Source organism: Trichomycterus rosablanca, chromosome 24 (genome assembly GCF_030014385.1).
Source record: "Trichomycterus rosablanca isolate fTriRos1 chromosome 24, fTriRos1.hap1, whole genome shotgun sequence".
NCBI lineage: Eukaryota > Metazoa > Chordata > Actinopteri > Siluriformes > Trichomycteridae > Trichomycterus > Trichomycterus rosablanca.
Window position 1 is genome coordinate 19,108,094 of NC_086011.1, and position 17,089 is coordinate 19,125,182.

Consider the following 17,089-nt stretch of genomic DNA (forward strand, 5'->3'; position numbering starts at 1 on the left):
TAAATGTGCTGTAGAAATCACTGGTTCTCACAAGTTTTGATTATGTTATGTACAGAAGTGTTAGGAAAAGTTTACTGTTCGTTTGCTGAATTAAAACTTTTTCAGTTAAATCTGAGTTAAGTGACATACTACACATGGTCAGCAGTTGTGGAACATTGATCAGAAGGTTTAGGGTTCGAGCCCCTACACTACTAAGCTTCCACTTGTTTTAGCAGGGTCTGAAACCCTTAATCACTTGGATCAGAACCTCTCTTAGGACTTTATTTAAAAGTTATGTCTCAAGAAGGAGGGTGGTATTCCTAACCTTGGTTCCCTAACCTTAACCCAGAAATAACGGGGAATCCACACCATGCAGTCTTATGTACTTTGAACGCTCCCCTGGTTAAATACCACATCTTGCTGATTTTCTAACTGTATTTGCTACATTCAAGTTATTAAATGTTTATATTTTTATTCTATCTTTACATTATTTCAATAATAAAACTTCTTCTGTGTCCTGAGTGAGCTGTGTGACTGAGACTGAGAGGATTATGACTGAACGAATCATGTAATAGTGTTTATGAATAAGGTGACAGACCTGGAACGGGTCGAGTGTTCTGTTACTGACTGGAGGCTGCAGAACGTTCAGGATGTCTGAGTTTGACGTTATAGTGCTGGGCACGGGGCTCAAGGTAGGAAGTGAATGGAATCTTCATTTTCAGAATAAATATTTCTAATTCACAGCCATTTACACATGTGGTATGTAATTGAATTCATGTTGTTATGCTCATTGTGAACGTAATGTTGCATGTTAGATTGGTTAAATTATTCATACTCCAGTACTGTAACTGTGTAATACATTTTTTCTCCTTATTTAATTACCGAAGGTTGCCGGTTCAAGCCCCGCCACCACAGAGTTGCCACTGTTGGGTCCCTGAGCAAGGCCCTTAACCCTCAATTGCTCATCGTGTTCCGCTAATTGTGTAAGTCGCTTTGGATAAAAGCGTATGCTGAAAATGTAAACTTGCCAAATATTGTTTTGCGTTTTTAGTTCATTATTGAGTTAAAAGACACTTAAGTCTAAATATATAGTGATTATGTTTAGGTAATTATTGCTTTATCAATTATTTGCTTCTCAGTGTTTAATGACTTTATTTCTATCCGTACAGGCCTGTGAATCCCAGCATTAAATTCTTATATTTCAGCGTTTTATATTGTATAATCTTAATATAATTAGGATCAAAGATATATAAAGATATAAACCTTTTATAGATTTACTGAGCTTGATCTTTATAATTTCAAATTTACAATTTTACATTTTAAATTCAATTTGATTATGATTTATTAAATTGTTGTATTAAAGCCGACACAGATCTCTATAAAGCTAATTCATCACACTTAACTAAGGAACCAGTACAGGCCTCATCCAGTCACTGGGAGGGATTAGGTTCAATACCACACACACACACACACACACACTCAATGGTGTCCCTTTTTTGGATTATCTGTGCAGGAATGCATCCTCTCCTGTTTACTGTCTATATGTGGGAAAAAAGTTCTTCACATCGACCAAAATCCTTATTATGGTGGAGAGAGCGCCTCCATTTCACCTCTGGAAGAGGTATATACACACACACACACACACACACACACACACACACACATGTTAATATCACCGTCAGGGACGTTTTATTTATTTATTAATTTATTTTTGTTTGTTGCTGAGCAGCTCTATAAAAGGTTCCAGGTTCCAGGACCTCCTAAAGGAATGGGACGTGGCAAAGACTGGAACGTGGACCTCATCCCCAAATTTATGCTTTCCAATGGTGAGAAAAGACTTTAGATTTGTACTCTGTGTGCTGTACAGTTTTGTACTGTATGATTCCATGGTTCTGTGGTTCTGTACTGTGTGTTTACAGGGCAGTTGGTGAAGATGCTGCTGTTTACAGAGGTGACGCGGTACCTGGATTTTAAGGTGGTGGAGGGGAGTTACGTTTACAAAGGTGGAAAAGTTTACAAAGTTCCTGTTACAGACACTGAGGCGCAGACATCAGGTAACAACAACATGCTCAGTGTTTCAGGTTCTCTGGGTTTTAAGTCTGCTTAGAATTTAATCCTGAGATTCTCTGATCAAACAGAAACATTTACAGATGTTCTCCTAAATAATAATAATAATAATAATTAACGTTTATTCTGTTTATGTAGATCTGATGGGGATGTTTGACAAGAGAAGGTTCCGGAAGCTGCTCCTCTTCGTTCTGAATTTTGAGGAACATGACCCGCGCACCTACCAGGACATGGACCCCCACCGAACCACAGTGAGAGATGTGTTCCGCCATTTTGACCTTGGAGCAGACGTGGTGGAGTTCATCGGGCACGCGCTGGCTCTGCACGGCACTGATGAGTTCGTGCACACACACACAGCTGGATTTTAATGCCACATCTGTCTGGAATGGGTTCTCACGCTGGTGTGTGATGTGTGTGTGTGTGTGTGTCTGCAGTTATCTGGACCAGCCGTGCCTGCAGACCATACAGAGGATTAAACTGTACTCAGAGTCGGTGGCACGGTACGACCACAGTCCCTACCTGTACCCGCTGTACGGACTTGGGGAGCTACCGCAGGGATTCGCCCGGTACATCAAACAACATCAAACAACATCCACCAACATCAAACATCCATTAACATTAAACAATGTGTGTGTGTGTGTGTGTGTGTGTGTTTGGTGCAGGCTGAGTGCCCAGCACGGCGGCACGTACATGCTGAACCGCCACGTTGATGACATCATCATGGAGAATGGCAAAGTGGCGGGGGTGAAATCACAGGGGGAGGTGAGGAGCAGGACGTCCTGATGATCAGACCCACGATATATCGTGATATTGTTCTCACACTCTCTCTGATTTTTAGCTGTTCCGCTGTAAGCAGCTCCTGTGCGACCCCGCCTACGCCCCCAACCGGGTGAAGAAGGTGGGCCGGGTCATCCGGGTGGTATGTCTGCTGAACCATCCCATCAAAAACACGCAGGACGCCAACTCCTGTCAGATCATCATACCCAACACTCAGGTGCACAGGAAGTCAGGTACGGGACGCTGACCGCCGCCCGGTAATCAGGTGGACCCTGATCAGGCTCTGATAACCCCGCCCTGTATGTTCTGAGCAGATATCTACATCTGCGTGGTCTCCTACGCTCACAACGTGGCTCCTGAGGGGAAGTACATTGCCGTGGTGAGCACCGCCGTGGAGACCAGCAACCCCGAGAAAGAGGTGCAGCCGGGACTGGCGCTGCTCGAACCCATCACAGAGAAGTACGACGTACAACACGCATGAACACAGCGCAGGTGCAGCAGTGTTGGTGGGACTTTGTGTTCCTAATAAAGAGGCCAGTACGTTTAACCAGGATTTAAAGATCCCAACAACACTGCTGCACCTGCTGCACTCATACACACACAGAACAGCACACACCACTGTGTCATCGCTGTACTGAGAGTGCTCCACCACCCTGCTGTATGAGGGGTCCTGTTCGATTAGGCAGCAGATAGACTACAGTCAGTAATTGTATACCCAGCATGCATCTCTATGGTTGGTGTAGCTGCTATATAAACAGTAAACGTCATAAACAGCTTCTTTATGTGTTTGTGCTGCAGATTCGTCTCCATTAGCAACCTGGTGGTTCCTACCGATGATGGAAAGCGTAGTCAGGTAATTATTATTATTATTATATTTATTATTATTATATTTATTATTATTATTATATTTATTATTGTTGTTATTATTATTCTTTAGATGTCTTATTATTATTAAAAAAGAATTGTATTATTCGTTATTAATATTTTTTACTTTTTAATAATTTTTAATATTATAATTATTATTAAAATAATTATGTTTATTATTATTATATATGGATTATTATTTATACTATCATTATTAAATATTATTAATTATTATGTTTATTTATTTATTATTTTGTTATTATTGATATTATATATTTAATTAAGTAATTATTAAAATATTATTTATTAGTATTATTATTATTATAATTATTATTGTTGTTGTTATTATATAACAATTTAATATTTTATTATTATTATTTCCTGTTATTATTATATAAATATAGCTCTTTTTGGCAGGTGTTTGTTTCTCGATCGTACAACGCCACCTCTCACTTCGGAGCAGAGTGTGAGGACATTAAGGATCTGTTCTGCCGTATGACCGGGTCAGAGTTCAGCTTTAAGGATTTCCAGCGTAAGTTTGAGGTCAGCACGGAGGATTAAATCTTACTGCAAGTCTAAATCCTGTAATGATGCTGTAATAAACCTGTAATAAACCCACCAGAACCTGAACACTGAGGGATTCTTGTTCACCTCGTCCCTACATGTAGTGCAGGATGTTTTATGTCCATGTTAAACTGAGAGCAATAAAATCAAATAAAAGTGTTAAAAGTGACTCTGTTAGTAGCTGCTCCACATTATTTTTACTTTTTATCCAACTTAGAAAAAAAATTTATGTCCAAACATAATTATTATTATTATTACTATTTATATTATTGAAGAGCTGTGATTGGCTGGGCCGGGATTAAGCCCCGTCTGACTTTATCTCAGAGATAATCTGTGAGAAGGACAGAGGCAGGAACATCATGAGGCTGTGAGCAGGTCATAAGGAGGTTAAATAAGGCCTACTCTCATACTTCAATGATAACATGCCCACCTGCTGTGCCCATGCTCTGTGGATCAAGTAGCTGGCGATCACCTCCCAGTATTATGACATAATATCATAATAAAGAGAGCACAGACACCCAGCTATCCAAAAACAACTTTATTACACAGAATAGTATATACACATAACTCCCTTACACACACACACGCACACACGCACAAACACACACACGCTTCCACAGGCCTAGGGTCAGCACATCAGCCGAGGTCACTCAGACGTCACTCTGTCGCTGTGGACGAAGGTGGCGGGATCAGACCGGCTGCTGTGATTCGTCTCTCGCTGGTCAGGAAGTTAAACGTGGCGCAGGCGTTCGGCTGCAGATACAAACAGTGAAATAATAGAAATGTCCATTACTGACATGTATTAATAGAATATGATGGATGGATGTATGAGGGATCTTCAGAGAGTTCTTGCACGTGTATATTGTGGTTATAAACGGTGAGGGTGGAGGAGGAGTAATCACTGGTGTCTGAGAGACGCTTGTAGTCCGGATTTAGCTCCGTCTGATTTCCACCTTTTTGGACGAAGCTGAAAGAAGCTTTAAGGGGAAGAAGATTTTCATGTGATGATGATGTGTGAGCAGCGGCGCATCAGTGGCTACGAGCTCCACCACACACAGTTTTCGCTGTGATGGAGTTTGTTTTTGAAACTTTCTAAAGAACCCTCGTACGTGTTCTGAGATGTTTCCTCACCGTGTCCTGTACCTCCATGGCGATGCCCTTTCTCCTCATGAAGGCAAGAACGTCGGGGTCCAGACGCTCAGTACGCGCTCCTGTACCCAGAACTAATACCTCTAAACACACACACACACATTTGATATAAAAGCCTCTAACACGTTCCAGACCAAATGCTGAACCTATGATGAGCGTTCGATGATTTACCTATCCGCGGCTCCATCAGGTAGAACAGAGATAAACTCTCCACCGTTATGTCTGTATGACTCCCAACCTACAGAGCAATCAGGTGATCAGGATCATGTGACAATTATTTGTATATGTATGACAGATATATATAGTAGGGTTATTAAGGTTTAATGATGCCTAGCATGCACACATGCATCAATCGGTCAGTCCATCTACTTATTCATTTATATCGTTACATTTAATCTGTCCATCAGTCCTTCAGTTTAATTAATCAGTCTTAATGCTTCCCTTCATCCACTTTCAATCACCAGTCAGTCCACTCATACCAGTCTCAGTCCAGTTCTCATTTACATTCCACTGTAGTATAGCCGGGGGCACGACGGCACAGGGTCCGATCACTCTGTTCCCATCGATGTTGAACCCTCGAGGACTGTAGCTGTAGATGATGGGACCACCGCCCTGCTCCTTCTGCATCACCGTCACCGTCGTCCTCTGGTACATCTCATCGTCCGTCGGTCCGAGTCTGTGGCTGCGGGTCAGGACGGGGCTGCGGGAGAATTACCGGTACGATCAGTAATTAAGTACACCTACTTTATTTATTTATTTATTAGGATAGTAACGTCATGTTTCACACTGTGGTTCCAATTATGACAGGACGGGTCGTTACTGCTTACACCAGATTCATCAGTTCAGGTTTAATATCAAACACACTCATGAACTATTCAGTATCTCCAGTTCACCTCACTTACACGCCTCTGTACTGTGGGAGGAAACCGGAGCTCCCGGAGGAAACCCACACAGACACGGGGAGAACATGCAAACTCCACAGAGACGACAGAGACAGGGGATCGAACCCAGGACCTTCTCGCTGTGAAGCGACAGAGCCTCCCACCGTGCCACCCAACAGGTCAATATGTGCACCTGACATTTAGGTGCTCTAATCCTAGATGGGCTACAGTCAGTACTTGTACACCTACAAAGTGCACCTATATGATAAACATGGACCTGGCAGTTCAGTTTAGAGCCTGGCATTGTTATAGGAAGCTTATATCCCGGGCTGTGATCAGATCCTCCAGTTTAATTCAGATTACAGGCTGACATGCCTGACAGAGGTCACTACAATCTAACAGTTTTACACACAAAACTACGTGTACAAACGAAAATCTGTTAATTAAACATTTCATACCTGCTCAGTCCCGGTACAGATCTCGAAATAAACCTGAATCCGCACTGAGAACCGCGGAGAATCGATCTAATACACACCGGTGCTGCTGCCATTACTGATCCAGTGTGCGGTCACATCACAGCATGGCGGAAAAATGATGGACACAGTACAACACTGTACTCACTTCCGGTAACAACTTCCGTTAAATAGTTTCTTTCAAAATAAAAGCCTAATATAATTGTAAAGCTAAATTGTATATAATTATAAAATCTGTAAAATCATTTACACAAAGCGTGGAATATATGTGTGTGTTTAAGAATGTGCATATGCTCTATATACTATAATATACGTAATTATGAATAATTGTGTACAACAAATAGTACATTTACAATTACAATTTCAGCATTTAGTGGACGTTTTTATCCAAAGCGGCTTACAGTACTGTGACAGTATACTGTCTAAGCAATTAAGGGCCTTGCTCAAGGGCCCAACAGTGGCAACCTGGCAGTAGTGGGGCTTGAACTAGCAACCTTTCGATTACAAGTCCAGTACCTTAACCACTAGGCTACAACTGCCCTTTAGTATAGTTAAATGTATTTTAATTAACTGGTTGACTTTAAACGATGATTTACATAAACATGGATTACCTGTAATTATTTACTGATCACAGTTTGTACACCTATACTCACTGAGCACTGTATTATATATGTACTGCACATTCACTGATTATTTTATAAGCTTAACCAACTGTGCTAAACCTTTTGGATATACAATTACTGACTGTAAGCTGTGAACTGTAGTCTCTTGCTTCATACACGTCACCTCCTGTACCCCACCTATCAATCCAAACCATATGATGTGTTGGCAATGGTTTTGTGTCGGACGATTCTCAGCACTTCACTGATACTGACATAGTAATGACATGGTAGTGTGTTCTGAGTGAGTGTAGCAGGTGCAGGAGTGTTGTTAGGATTTTTAAATCCTGGTTAAACCGCTGTACTGTCCTCTTTATTAGGAACACACGGATAGTTTAAAAGTCCTGATGTCCGAGCTGGTGTGAGCGTGCTCGTGCTCGTGCTCGTGCTGCGTGCGCGCTCCCGTCAGTGTTTACGAGGCGCCTGACAGACGAGCTAACGGTGTAGCTCCGGTCTGAGCTCTGATTTATACTGAAATGCGGGACTAATGTGATTAAATAAGCGTTTAAATTGTATGAAATATTGTGTCTGTGGAATATATAAAGCGCAATGTATCGCTCTCAGTACGCATTTAAATCTAAGGAGCCGAACTCGCTGTGTTTCTCGGCCGGTGAGAGTTTCCTGATCCTGGAGAGAAGCAGCCAGCACTGGTGGTTGGGGTCGCGCTGCAGCTCCGGAGAGACCGGCTACATCCCCGCCTCATACCTACAGAAAATACCGGTACATACAGAACATAACACTCCACAGCACTGCCGGGACGGGAGATAATATCGTAATAAACTTAGATAATTAATAAAAGAGGGAATTTGCCTCAACAAAGTGAGAAGATTCTGCGTCCTACAGCACTCAGCATCTGTCACAGTATTCCGTACAGCGCTCTGATTTTTAAACTTCTATTAATTGAAATACATGTCAGAGTGACTTATCACTACCAAACTGCAGTATTTATTCTAATCTAATCTAATCTCATCTAATCTGTTCGGTTTGGTCCAGACAAATTTCAATTAAAAGTCAAAATTCGTCGGAATGATTTGCTGTGCGGAACACCGTTAGTATTAACAGTAATCCGCACAGCGTTTTTAAACCTCCCCTACTGCTGGTTTTAGTGCTTTTAAGCAACACGAATAAATAAACTTAATTCATTATTTAATTGGAAGGAAAATATTACATAATACAACATAATTACTCCAAAATTCAAAGACAACAACAGGTGTATGGAATACTGTGACCCAGTGTTATTCTTATTCTGCTGTTTGCTGTATTGGAAGGTATTTTATTGATTAAGTGTTTTTTTCTGGATAACACCTGAATTCCTGCTCAGTGAGGGTCCAAAAGTGGAACGTTCCCATCTCCAGGTTAGATTAATTAAAGAGTGTCGGCATCTGCGCCGGCGGAAAACCGGATCGGCTCGAGCCCGGCACCGTGGTTTCCAGAGAGAGCAGGGCTGCCAACAGAGGAGCCGGTCAACCGGGCGCTCTGACCTAAAGAATTTCATTGTACTGTTCACATGTAAATGGGTATCTGCTAAAAAAAAAAAAAAAGGCGTTATATTCTATTCCCCTATTGAAGAGCGTCTTCAGCAAGACTTCAGGCTGCACAAACACAAGTCTGACGTTCTACATCACGTCTAAACTACATTTTTAATCATGTTCTCTGTGTGCTCCCTTTCTGCCTCCCCTCCCTCAGGCACCGGAGCATGACGAGGTGCTGCAGTCGATTGACAGAGCGATCGAGGGGGTTCATAATGTAGCCATGAAGAACGGAGGCAAATACAACCTGGAACAGAGAGAAGTGCTGCAGTGCGTATCACACACACACACACACACACACACACACACACACACACACACACACACACACATCCATCACTCAACCCGCCTGTCAATCAACACACTTATCTATCCATCCATTTATTTACCCGTGTGTGTAAGTGTGTGTGTGTGTGTGTGTGTGTGTTAACGCTTGGCCTCGCCCGCAGGAAGTTAATCCACCATAGAAAAGAGACGCTGTCCCGCCGGAGCCCGACGCCGTCCAATCACAGAGCAGGAATCCCATCCTCCAGCAGTGAGGTGTCGCTCAGCTCCGCCCACCAAGCTCCTAACGGCCTGAGCCGCGCCCACAGCTGCCAGGCCAACGAATCGATCACGGATAACACGGAGAACACAAACGTACCCGGACTTTACCAGGTAGGTACTCCTAATTAAACCTAACACACACACACACACACACACACACACACACGGCATATATAGTGTCTTATGATCACATGTAACACGCGTCTTCCTTCAGGTTCCTCCTCAGCCCCGTCGAGCTGCTCCCATAACCCCACCTGCCCCAGAGAAACAGAGAGAAAGCCGACGCCCAGGTGTGTAAACCTGATGGCCCTGATACATCACACACACACACACACACACTTTATGTAGAAATACAACACTCATAAGGTCCTCGTGTCCACTAAACAGCCAAATTCTTCAAACGAGCCTTAATTAGAAGTGTCTAGGATCAACAACAGCTCAGCCTGACATTTACACAAGACAGTATCCATAGGAACTGTACCCCATCAGTAGTGCCAGGCTATTGTAATGCCCTGTAGGTTAATAAAAGCAAGTGTTCTAATATCAGGGCGGCTTGGTGGCTCGGACGTCCTGGGTTTGATTCCCAAGTTGAGTTTTGCATGTTCTCCCTGTGTCTGCAGCTCCGGAGGTTCCAGTCCGAGTGAGCTCCACCCACGGTCCTGATCCCAGCGCCCCTGTCGCCCAGTCTCCCAGCCTGAGTTCTTCCTCCTCTCAGTCCGGCTCCACCAGCTCCGTCGTCTCATCCGACGCCAGTCTTCCCAGCGCTTCCAGCACGCCGCCGCCGGTGCCGAGCCGAGCCAAAGCTCCGCCCCCTCCCCCGGCCGACCAATCCCACGTCAAAACCACACCTGTCCCGTCTTCATCTGACTCTCTCTACTTGAAAACAACCCCTGACTCCGCCCACTCCAAGAGCCCGGCGCCCACGCCCCCTGCTGACTCCGCCCACTCTAAGAGCCCGGCGCCCCCTCCCCCTGCTGACTCCTCCCACTCCGTAAGCCCCACGCCCCCTGCTGACTCCGCCCACTCTAAGAGCCCGGCGCCCCCTCCCCCTGCTGACTCCTCCCACTCCGTAAGCCCCACGCCCAGCCCTCTACCCAACCTCTCATTGTCTGAAGAAAGCCTCAACTTTCAGTCTCAGCCAATCGGGTCACGTCCTACACCCGAGGACCAGTCAGAAGTCGAGTGGCCCTCGGCCCCTCCCCCCGTGTCTCTGAGCCCCACGGCTAGCGATGGTCCCTCGGCGGTTTCCAAGACGACGGGCGCGGAGCTGATCGAGCTGGTCAGGAGGAACACGAACCTCAGTTACGAGATGTCACGCGTCGCAGTGGGCGTCGTCGTCGGCCATCTTCAGGCGAGCGTCCCGGGAGTGGCCGCCGAGCTGGAGCAAGTGCTGCTGTCATTGGTCGAGAGCAAGGTTAGTACACCACGGTCAGTGATTTACGTTATGACGGGGTAGACGGGTCAGTGAGCAGACAGTTAAGTTAATACAATGGGTAGACAGGTACAAACTCCAGAAAGTTCCAGAAAAGTTGGGACATTTAGTGAAATCCAGTCCCTACATGAACTGACCTTAAATCTTTTCACAATATCATGCACGGTAGATGGTGAAAGATGTACTTTTTTGGCGATTTTTAAACTGATTTAACGACAATTCATGAAGTCTGGCACACAGTGGTGATCCATGAGCCAACTTAGCTTAAAAATACTGATCCTTTGATGGATCCTTTTATACCCGATCATGATTCCCTCACCTGTTACCAACTCACCTGCTCATTATGGAACCTGGAACTTCAACATTCTACATTGTTATCTTGCCTTTTGAGTGTGTAGATTAGGTTTGTGGGTGGGTAGGTAGGAAGAAGGTTAGTCTGATAGGCAGGTAAACAGGTATGTAGTCTGTTAGGTGGGTGATATGGGGAATAAAGAGAAGTGTGTTTTATCATGGCAGGACCTGAGTGGGGCGTTACCGCGGGGGCAGGTCTGCCACGACGAGCAGCGCTTGGAGGTGATCTTTAGCGATCTGGCACGTCACCGCGACGACTCGCAGCAGCGGAGCTGGGCCCTGTATGAGGACCACGAGCTCATCACCTGTTACCTGGAGGAACTGCTGCAGATACTGGTACACACACACACACACACACACACACACACACACACACGGTTTCACTTCTGTTCGGCTGGGTTACAGATCCTCAGCATGTAACGTGTGTGTGTGTGTGTGTTCAGACAGATGCAGATCCAGAGGTGTGTAAAAGGATGTGCCGGGCCAATGAGTTCGAACCCGTGCTGTCTCTGGTCTCCTACTACCAGATGGTGAGAACAAAACCCACCACACACACACACACACACACACACACACACACTAACTTTTTCACTGATGCGTATCAGTACCTTACAACCCCTGTTCAAATACATCCGCTGAATTTAATGAAGTGAAACTAAACTAAGTGATGCCTCTTTTACATGGATAAAAATACCACGTTATTTTAACACAGTATTTATTGTTATTAACTGTTTATTTGCTGCTTATAACATGTTTAGGTCTTTTGCACACACACATGCACACATACACACATACACACACATGCATACACAAACATACATACACACACAAACACACACACACACATACATACACAGATACATACATACACACACACACACACATACACACATGCAGAAACACACATACATAGATGCACACACACACACACACACACACATACAAATACATCCGCTGAATTTAATGAAGTGAAACTTTAATAAGTGATGCCTCATTTACATGGATAAAAATACCACATTATTTTAACACACGCTTTTATTGTTATTAACTGTTTATTTGCTGCTTATAACATGTTTAGTTTATAGAGGGTCTTTTATTTTAGATTGATGACATGTAGCAGACATTTTTATCCAAAAGTGACTTACATTTATGACTAAACACAGTGCAAGCAATTGAAGGTTAAGGGTCTTGCTCAGGGGCCCAACAGTGGCAGCCAAGCTCAAACCAGGGATCTTCTGATGAACACGTCCATTAAATGTGTGTGGTTTCATTGCTGCTGTACATTTGCGCCCTCTGGTGGATGTGCTGAGGTCGTAGCGCGGTTCTCAGTGCACTGTACTGATCGCCCGGCGCAGGGGTGGTGCATGCGGCAAGTGCATTGCAGTAGGAGGATTGGCAAAGACTAGATTAGGAGAAATATTGGGGAAAGGGGGTGCGTGAGAGAGAACGTAGCTCTCCACAGACACTCGGGTGTGATGAAGCGTTGTGTCTCTTGACGTGTGTGACTCCCACAGGAACACCGGGTGTCTCTGCGCCTCCTGCTGCTGAAGGTGTTCGGAGCGATGTGCGCCCTGGACGCCGCGCTCATCTCCACCCTGCTCAACTCCATCCTGCCCATGGAGCTCGCCCGGGACCTGCAGAGCAACACACAGGGTGAGAGGTTCATCAGCACTGTGGTGCCCGTGGTGCCCGTTCAGTCCGAGCTAACGTCTGCTGTTGTTCCTCTGTGCAGAGCATCAGAAGATGTGTTACACAGCGCTGGTGTTAGCCATGATCTTCTCCACCGCGGAGCAGCTACCCTACCGCCATTACGGTACAGTTAGCACTGCTAAACACGTACATGTACACGCATATACATACACACATACGCATACAGTCACAAACACACACACACACACACACCACACATACACCCATACACAAACATACACACTCATATAAACATACACACACATAAGTGCACGCATACATGCACACACACACTTACACACTCATGCATACACAAACATAAACACGCACCAACGCGCACACACACACACACACACATACAAACACATACACACTCATGCATACACAAACATAAACACGCACCAACGCGCACACACACACACACACACACACATACACATACAAACACATACACACTCATGCATACACAAACATAAACACGCACCAACGCACACAGACACACACACACACACACACACATATACATGAACACACACACAACCACACACACATGTACAAATACACACACGCACACATACATATACACACACACACACATACATACATGCACAAACACACACAAACACACACACGCACTCATACATACGCAAACATACACACACACATACATACATGCACAAACACACACACAAACATACACACACACATGCACAAACACACACACACATGTAGAAACACACACACACACGCACACATACATACGCAAACTTACACACACACATACTTACATCCACAAACACACACACAAACATACACACACACATGCACAAACACACACAAACGTACACACACATGTAGAAACACACACACACACCCTCAGTCCTAAATTGAAGTTTGAGCACCAGCGCTCCAGGTAGCACAGGACTTCACAAACGGCCGTGTACCATGTGACTGCAGCTGTAGGAGTGTAAAATCTGCGTAAATAAAGAAACGACGTGCTGATGTAGAACTTCTGGATCACTGTGTGTCTCTGTGTGTGTCTCAGATCACCTGAACTCTGCCTTCGTTCGCTTCCTGCTGGACGTCATCGAGGACGGTCTTCCATCAGATCCTACAGAACAGCTCCCTGACCTGTGTGTCAACCTGCTGCTGGCCTTCAACCTGCACCTCCCGGGTACACACACACACACACACACACACACACACACAGAGAAAACACTGTAACGTGCATGGAGAACCAGGCCAGGAACTGGAAGTACAGTGGGCAGTGGTAGATCAGTGGTTAAGGTACTGGAGTAGTAATCAGGAGGTTGCCTGTTCAAGCCCCAAGTTGCTGAAACCCGTTCCATGTTGTTTTTATTGTAATGAAATAAATAAATAAACTATTAAAATGTTCTTTTGTTGTTTATTTCAGTGCCTGAGAGTAACATGGTGATGCAGACACTGACGAAGAGACACAACGTTAAAACGCTCAGTGAGAAAATCCTACTGCTGCTCAACAGAGCAGGTAACACACACACACACACACACACACACACACACACACACACACACACACACTGCCTAATTTTGGAGAACGCCGCCTGACACGCCTGTTATTTTTCCTCCATCCTTCCTGTGTGTGTGTGTGTGTGTGTGTTCTGTCCCCTGTAGAGGACCCGGTGTGTGTGTTTAAACACGCCCCCCCGCCCCCCCACGCCGTGCTGAAGTTTCTGCACGACGTCTTTGCCAGCCGCGACACGGCGGACATCTTCTACCGCACCGACATGATGGTGATGATCGACATCGCCGTGCGCCAGATTTCCGACCTCTCTCCTGGAGATAAGGTACGACACGCCCTCACGCTGTCCAATCACGGCCTCGCTACGAACCGCATCAAACCCTGTCTCTCTCTCTCTCTCTCTCTCTCTCTCTCTCTTCTTCTGCTGTTCTGATTACAGCTCAGGATGGAGTATCTGTCGCTCATGCACGCCGTCATGCGCTCCACCGATTACATGCAGCACCGGCACAGGATGTCGGACCTACAGGCCACGCTGCAGAGGATTCTGGGAGAGGAGGACGACCCCGGGGAGGAGGAGGGCTGTGCACGGGCCAGGCAGATGGATAAACTCATAGTGCAGCAGATTCATGCCGAGTTTCCTCAGATCGCCGCAGAGTGACGATACACTCAGGGTCACGAGTTCACAGCTAGAACGAGCATCAAACTTACAAATCTAAACATAACCTAATACTCTAGTATAAGACTCACATCGATAAACAGATCCGCTTTGTATTCTGGACTATAATCACCCCGGGTGTTTACGCTCCCTGCTTAGAACGCGTCTGTGGTGCGGCCCAGTTTAACTACATGACAAAATGAGCCATGAAAAGCAATGGGCCTTCCTCAAACTGTTGCCACAATGTTATAGAATTGATTTCTTAAGCCTGGTTATCAATTAGGAGACGATAACGAGGAATCATCTCATGTCGCTGATCGGCCTTTAACGGTCTGAGCGTGTCATGACGTGTCTGATCATCGAGAGCTTCACACCCGGCTGCAGGTTCTAGTCCTGAAAATACGGCCCTAAACTGAGCACTGATTTGGGACTCGAACAGACACCCCTCAAGCTCGAGTCCTAACGAATGTACTAATCAGATTCATTCATCCGATTCCAACTGGAACCTCGCAGCAGCAGCATCTAGGCAGCTTGTCTTCATCTAGGGACTCGAACCTGTCACGTTCTGTTACATACGGCGGGAACTTGGTCTGTTTTCTGTTTCCCTTGCAGCGGGTCATTAGAGTTCAAACTAAAACTGCGACTGTATAGAATGGAGTTCGATTATGTTGTTATTTGTTTGTTTGTTTTGAGAAAGAGTGGAAGAAAATACACAGATGAGCCAAAACGGTGGAACCACCTCCCAAAAAATGTGTACGCCAACGCCTGTGAGGGATCTGTTAGATGTCGGGCTGATGGAGGTTCTCTTTTATTATAATTTTGTCTGATTTACCACCATATTCTGTTCAGTAGAATGAAAATAACAATGTAAGACACCCTCACAATATTCAGTCCAGTTTAGTGCCATTATTTATTCATGTTTTAACCTCTACCTCTGAACCTACAGCTGAACCGTCTCTGTGCGTCCGCGTGTTTTAGTTCGTGTTTGTGATGCGTAACGCTGCAGGTTCCTGTTTGCTCAGTCGTAGCTACAATTATCATTTAATTCCACTATTAATGTTAATGTTACCGACGATACACGAACGTGCAGCAAATAAAACATGCATGGAGCTAATAAATTCAGAAATCTTTCTGAATAAATGAAATGTGGTTGTGAGAGTCGTTTACTGAGTTTGTGTATCGTGCAGGGATTTCTGTCATGTTGCTATCTCCAGTGTTTTATGATTAAGCAGACAGACCTGGTCATAAAGCCTTTGTTTTTCTGCGCATGTTATCTCAGAGAGAAAATAGAAACGCAGTGTTTATAATTGCTAATTAAAATGTCTAATTACACCACAGAATAAAGTCTGATTAAAATGACTAACTAAAATAATAATAATAACAATTCATTTATAGAAGAATCCAGTGCTCCAGTTGGTTGCTTAATTCTCAGCTGAATCCCTGTGATGGATTGGCACCCTGTCCGGTGTTTCCCTGTGGAAGTGGGTTTGCTGTGACCCTAACCAGGATAAAGCGGTTAATGAAAATGTAATAATAATCAGTACACACTATTAAATAGGAATATTAAACAGGAGCAGCACATAAAATCACATGAATGCATTATTGTATTAAATTTTATTTGACTCTACCTACGTCTATGTCATGATCCATTATCATTCATATAATTTATTATGTGTGTTTTGTTCTTAGCTCTTTATATTTTACTAAATGTCCTGTAATGTTTTGGGTTTTGTTTTGAATCAAGAATCATTTTATCGTGTGAAATCGAATCCATCAGATTCTCAACACCTTGAATAAAAATTTGGAATTGAACATATAATTCACACTGCTATAAAATAGCTAATACGCACTTTAAAGTTTAAATAAGTTGGTTATTTCTTTATGAATATTAAAGGGCTCAATTTAGGTTTTAACACTTTAATCTTTCTTGTTTTAGAATAAATATATGGAATCGACTCCGTTTATTTCACACA

At 44.3% G+C, this 17,089-nt stretch overlaps 3 protein-coding genes across 3 annotated transcripts; 2 read left to right on the forward strand and 1 right to left on the reverse strand.

The window, feature by feature from the left end:
* Nucleotides 1–629: 629 nt before the first annotated feature.
* zgc:112334 (uncharacterized protein LOC619199 homolog) lies at nt 630–4,413 on the forward strand. Its single transcript, XM_062986137.1, has 11 exons — nt 630–671; nt 1,493–1,600; nt 1,709–1,805; nt 1,899–2,033; nt 2,185–2,383; nt 2,481–2,612; nt 2,709–2,808; nt 2,885–3,056; nt 3,138–3,282; nt 3,622–3,676; nt 4,105–4,413. The coding sequence occupies exons 1-11, from the start codon at nt 630–632 to the stop codon at nt 4,246–4,248; spliced, it is 1,329 nt and encodes a 442-aa protein (XP_062842207.1). The 3' UTR covers nt 4,249–4,413.
* A 361-nt stretch (nt 4,414–4,774) lies between these two features.
* ndufaf3 (NADH:ubiquinone oxidoreductase complex assembly factor) lies at nt 4,775–6,853 on the reverse strand. The gene is made up of 5 exons (XM_062986742.1): nt 6,740–6,853; nt 5,905–6,100; nt 5,572–5,638; nt 5,383–5,483; nt 4,775–5,004 (listed from the first exon to the last, which is right to left on the reverse strand). Exons 1-5 carry the CDS (start codon nt 6,829–6,831, stop codon nt 4,909–4,911), a joined length of 552 nt encoding a protein of 183 aa, XP_062842812.1. The 5' UTR covers nt 6,832–6,853; the 3' UTR covers nt 4,775–4,908.
* Nucleotides 6,854–7,842: 989 nt separating this feature from the next.
* Nucleotides 7,843–16,743, forward strand: LOC134301469 (NCK-interacting protein with SH3 domain-like). The gene is made up of 13 exons (XM_062986163.1): nt 7,843–8,133; nt 9,100–9,212; nt 9,392–9,599; nt 9,703–9,778; nt 10,109–10,902; nt 11,437–11,607; nt 11,715–11,801; nt 12,786–12,924; nt 13,004–13,084; nt 14,006–14,134; nt 14,375–14,467; nt 14,614–14,786; nt 14,901–16,743. Exons 1-13 carry the CDS (start codon nt 7,963–7,965, stop codon nt 15,117–15,119), a joined length of 2,454 nt encoding a protein of 817 aa, XP_062842233.1. The 5' UTR covers nt 7,843–7,962; the 3' UTR covers nt 15,120–16,743.
* The last annotated feature ends 346 nt before the right edge of the window (nt 16,744–17,089 follow it).

Excerpts from the sequence above, each read along its gene's own strand:
- LOC134301469 (XM_062986163.1), top strand. The coding sequence starts at position 7,963 with ATGTATCGCTCTCAGTACGCATTTAAATCTAAGGAGCCGAACTCGCTG. Across the intron at positions 11,608-11,714 it reads AGGAACTGCTGCAGATACTG|ACAGATGCAGATCCAGAGGT; the intron begins GTACACACACAC and ends GTGTGTGTTCAG. Across the intron at positions 14,135-14,374 it reads CTTCAACCTGCACCTCCCGG|TGCCTGAGAGTAACATGGTG; the intron begins GTACACACACAC and ends TGTTTATTTCAG.
- ndufaf3 (XM_062986742.1), bottom strand. The coding sequence starts at position 6,831 with ATGGCAGCAGCACCGGTGTGTATTAGATCGATTCTCCGCGGTTCTCAG. Across the intron at positions 6,101-6,739 it reads TCTGTACCGGGACTGAGCAG|CCCCGTCCTGACCCGCAGCC; the intron begins GTATGAAATGTT and ends ATTCTCCCGCAG. Across the intron at positions 5,484-5,571 it reads CCTGATGGAGCCGCGGATAG|AGGTATTAGTTCTGGGTACA; the intron begins GTAAATCATCGA and ends GTGTGTGTTTAG.
- zgc:112334 (XM_062986137.1), top strand. The coding sequence starts at position 630 with ATGTCTGAGTTTGACGTTATAGTGCTGGGCACGGGGCTCAAG. Across the intron at positions 1,806-1,898 it reads CAAATTTATGCTTTCCAATG|GGCAGTTGGTGAAGATGCTG; the intron begins GTGAGAAAAGAC and ends GTGTGTTTACAG. Across the intron at positions 3,283-3,621 it reads CTCGAACCCATCACAGAGAA|ATTCGTCTCCATTAGCAACC; the intron begins GTACGACGTACA and ends TTTGTGCTGCAG.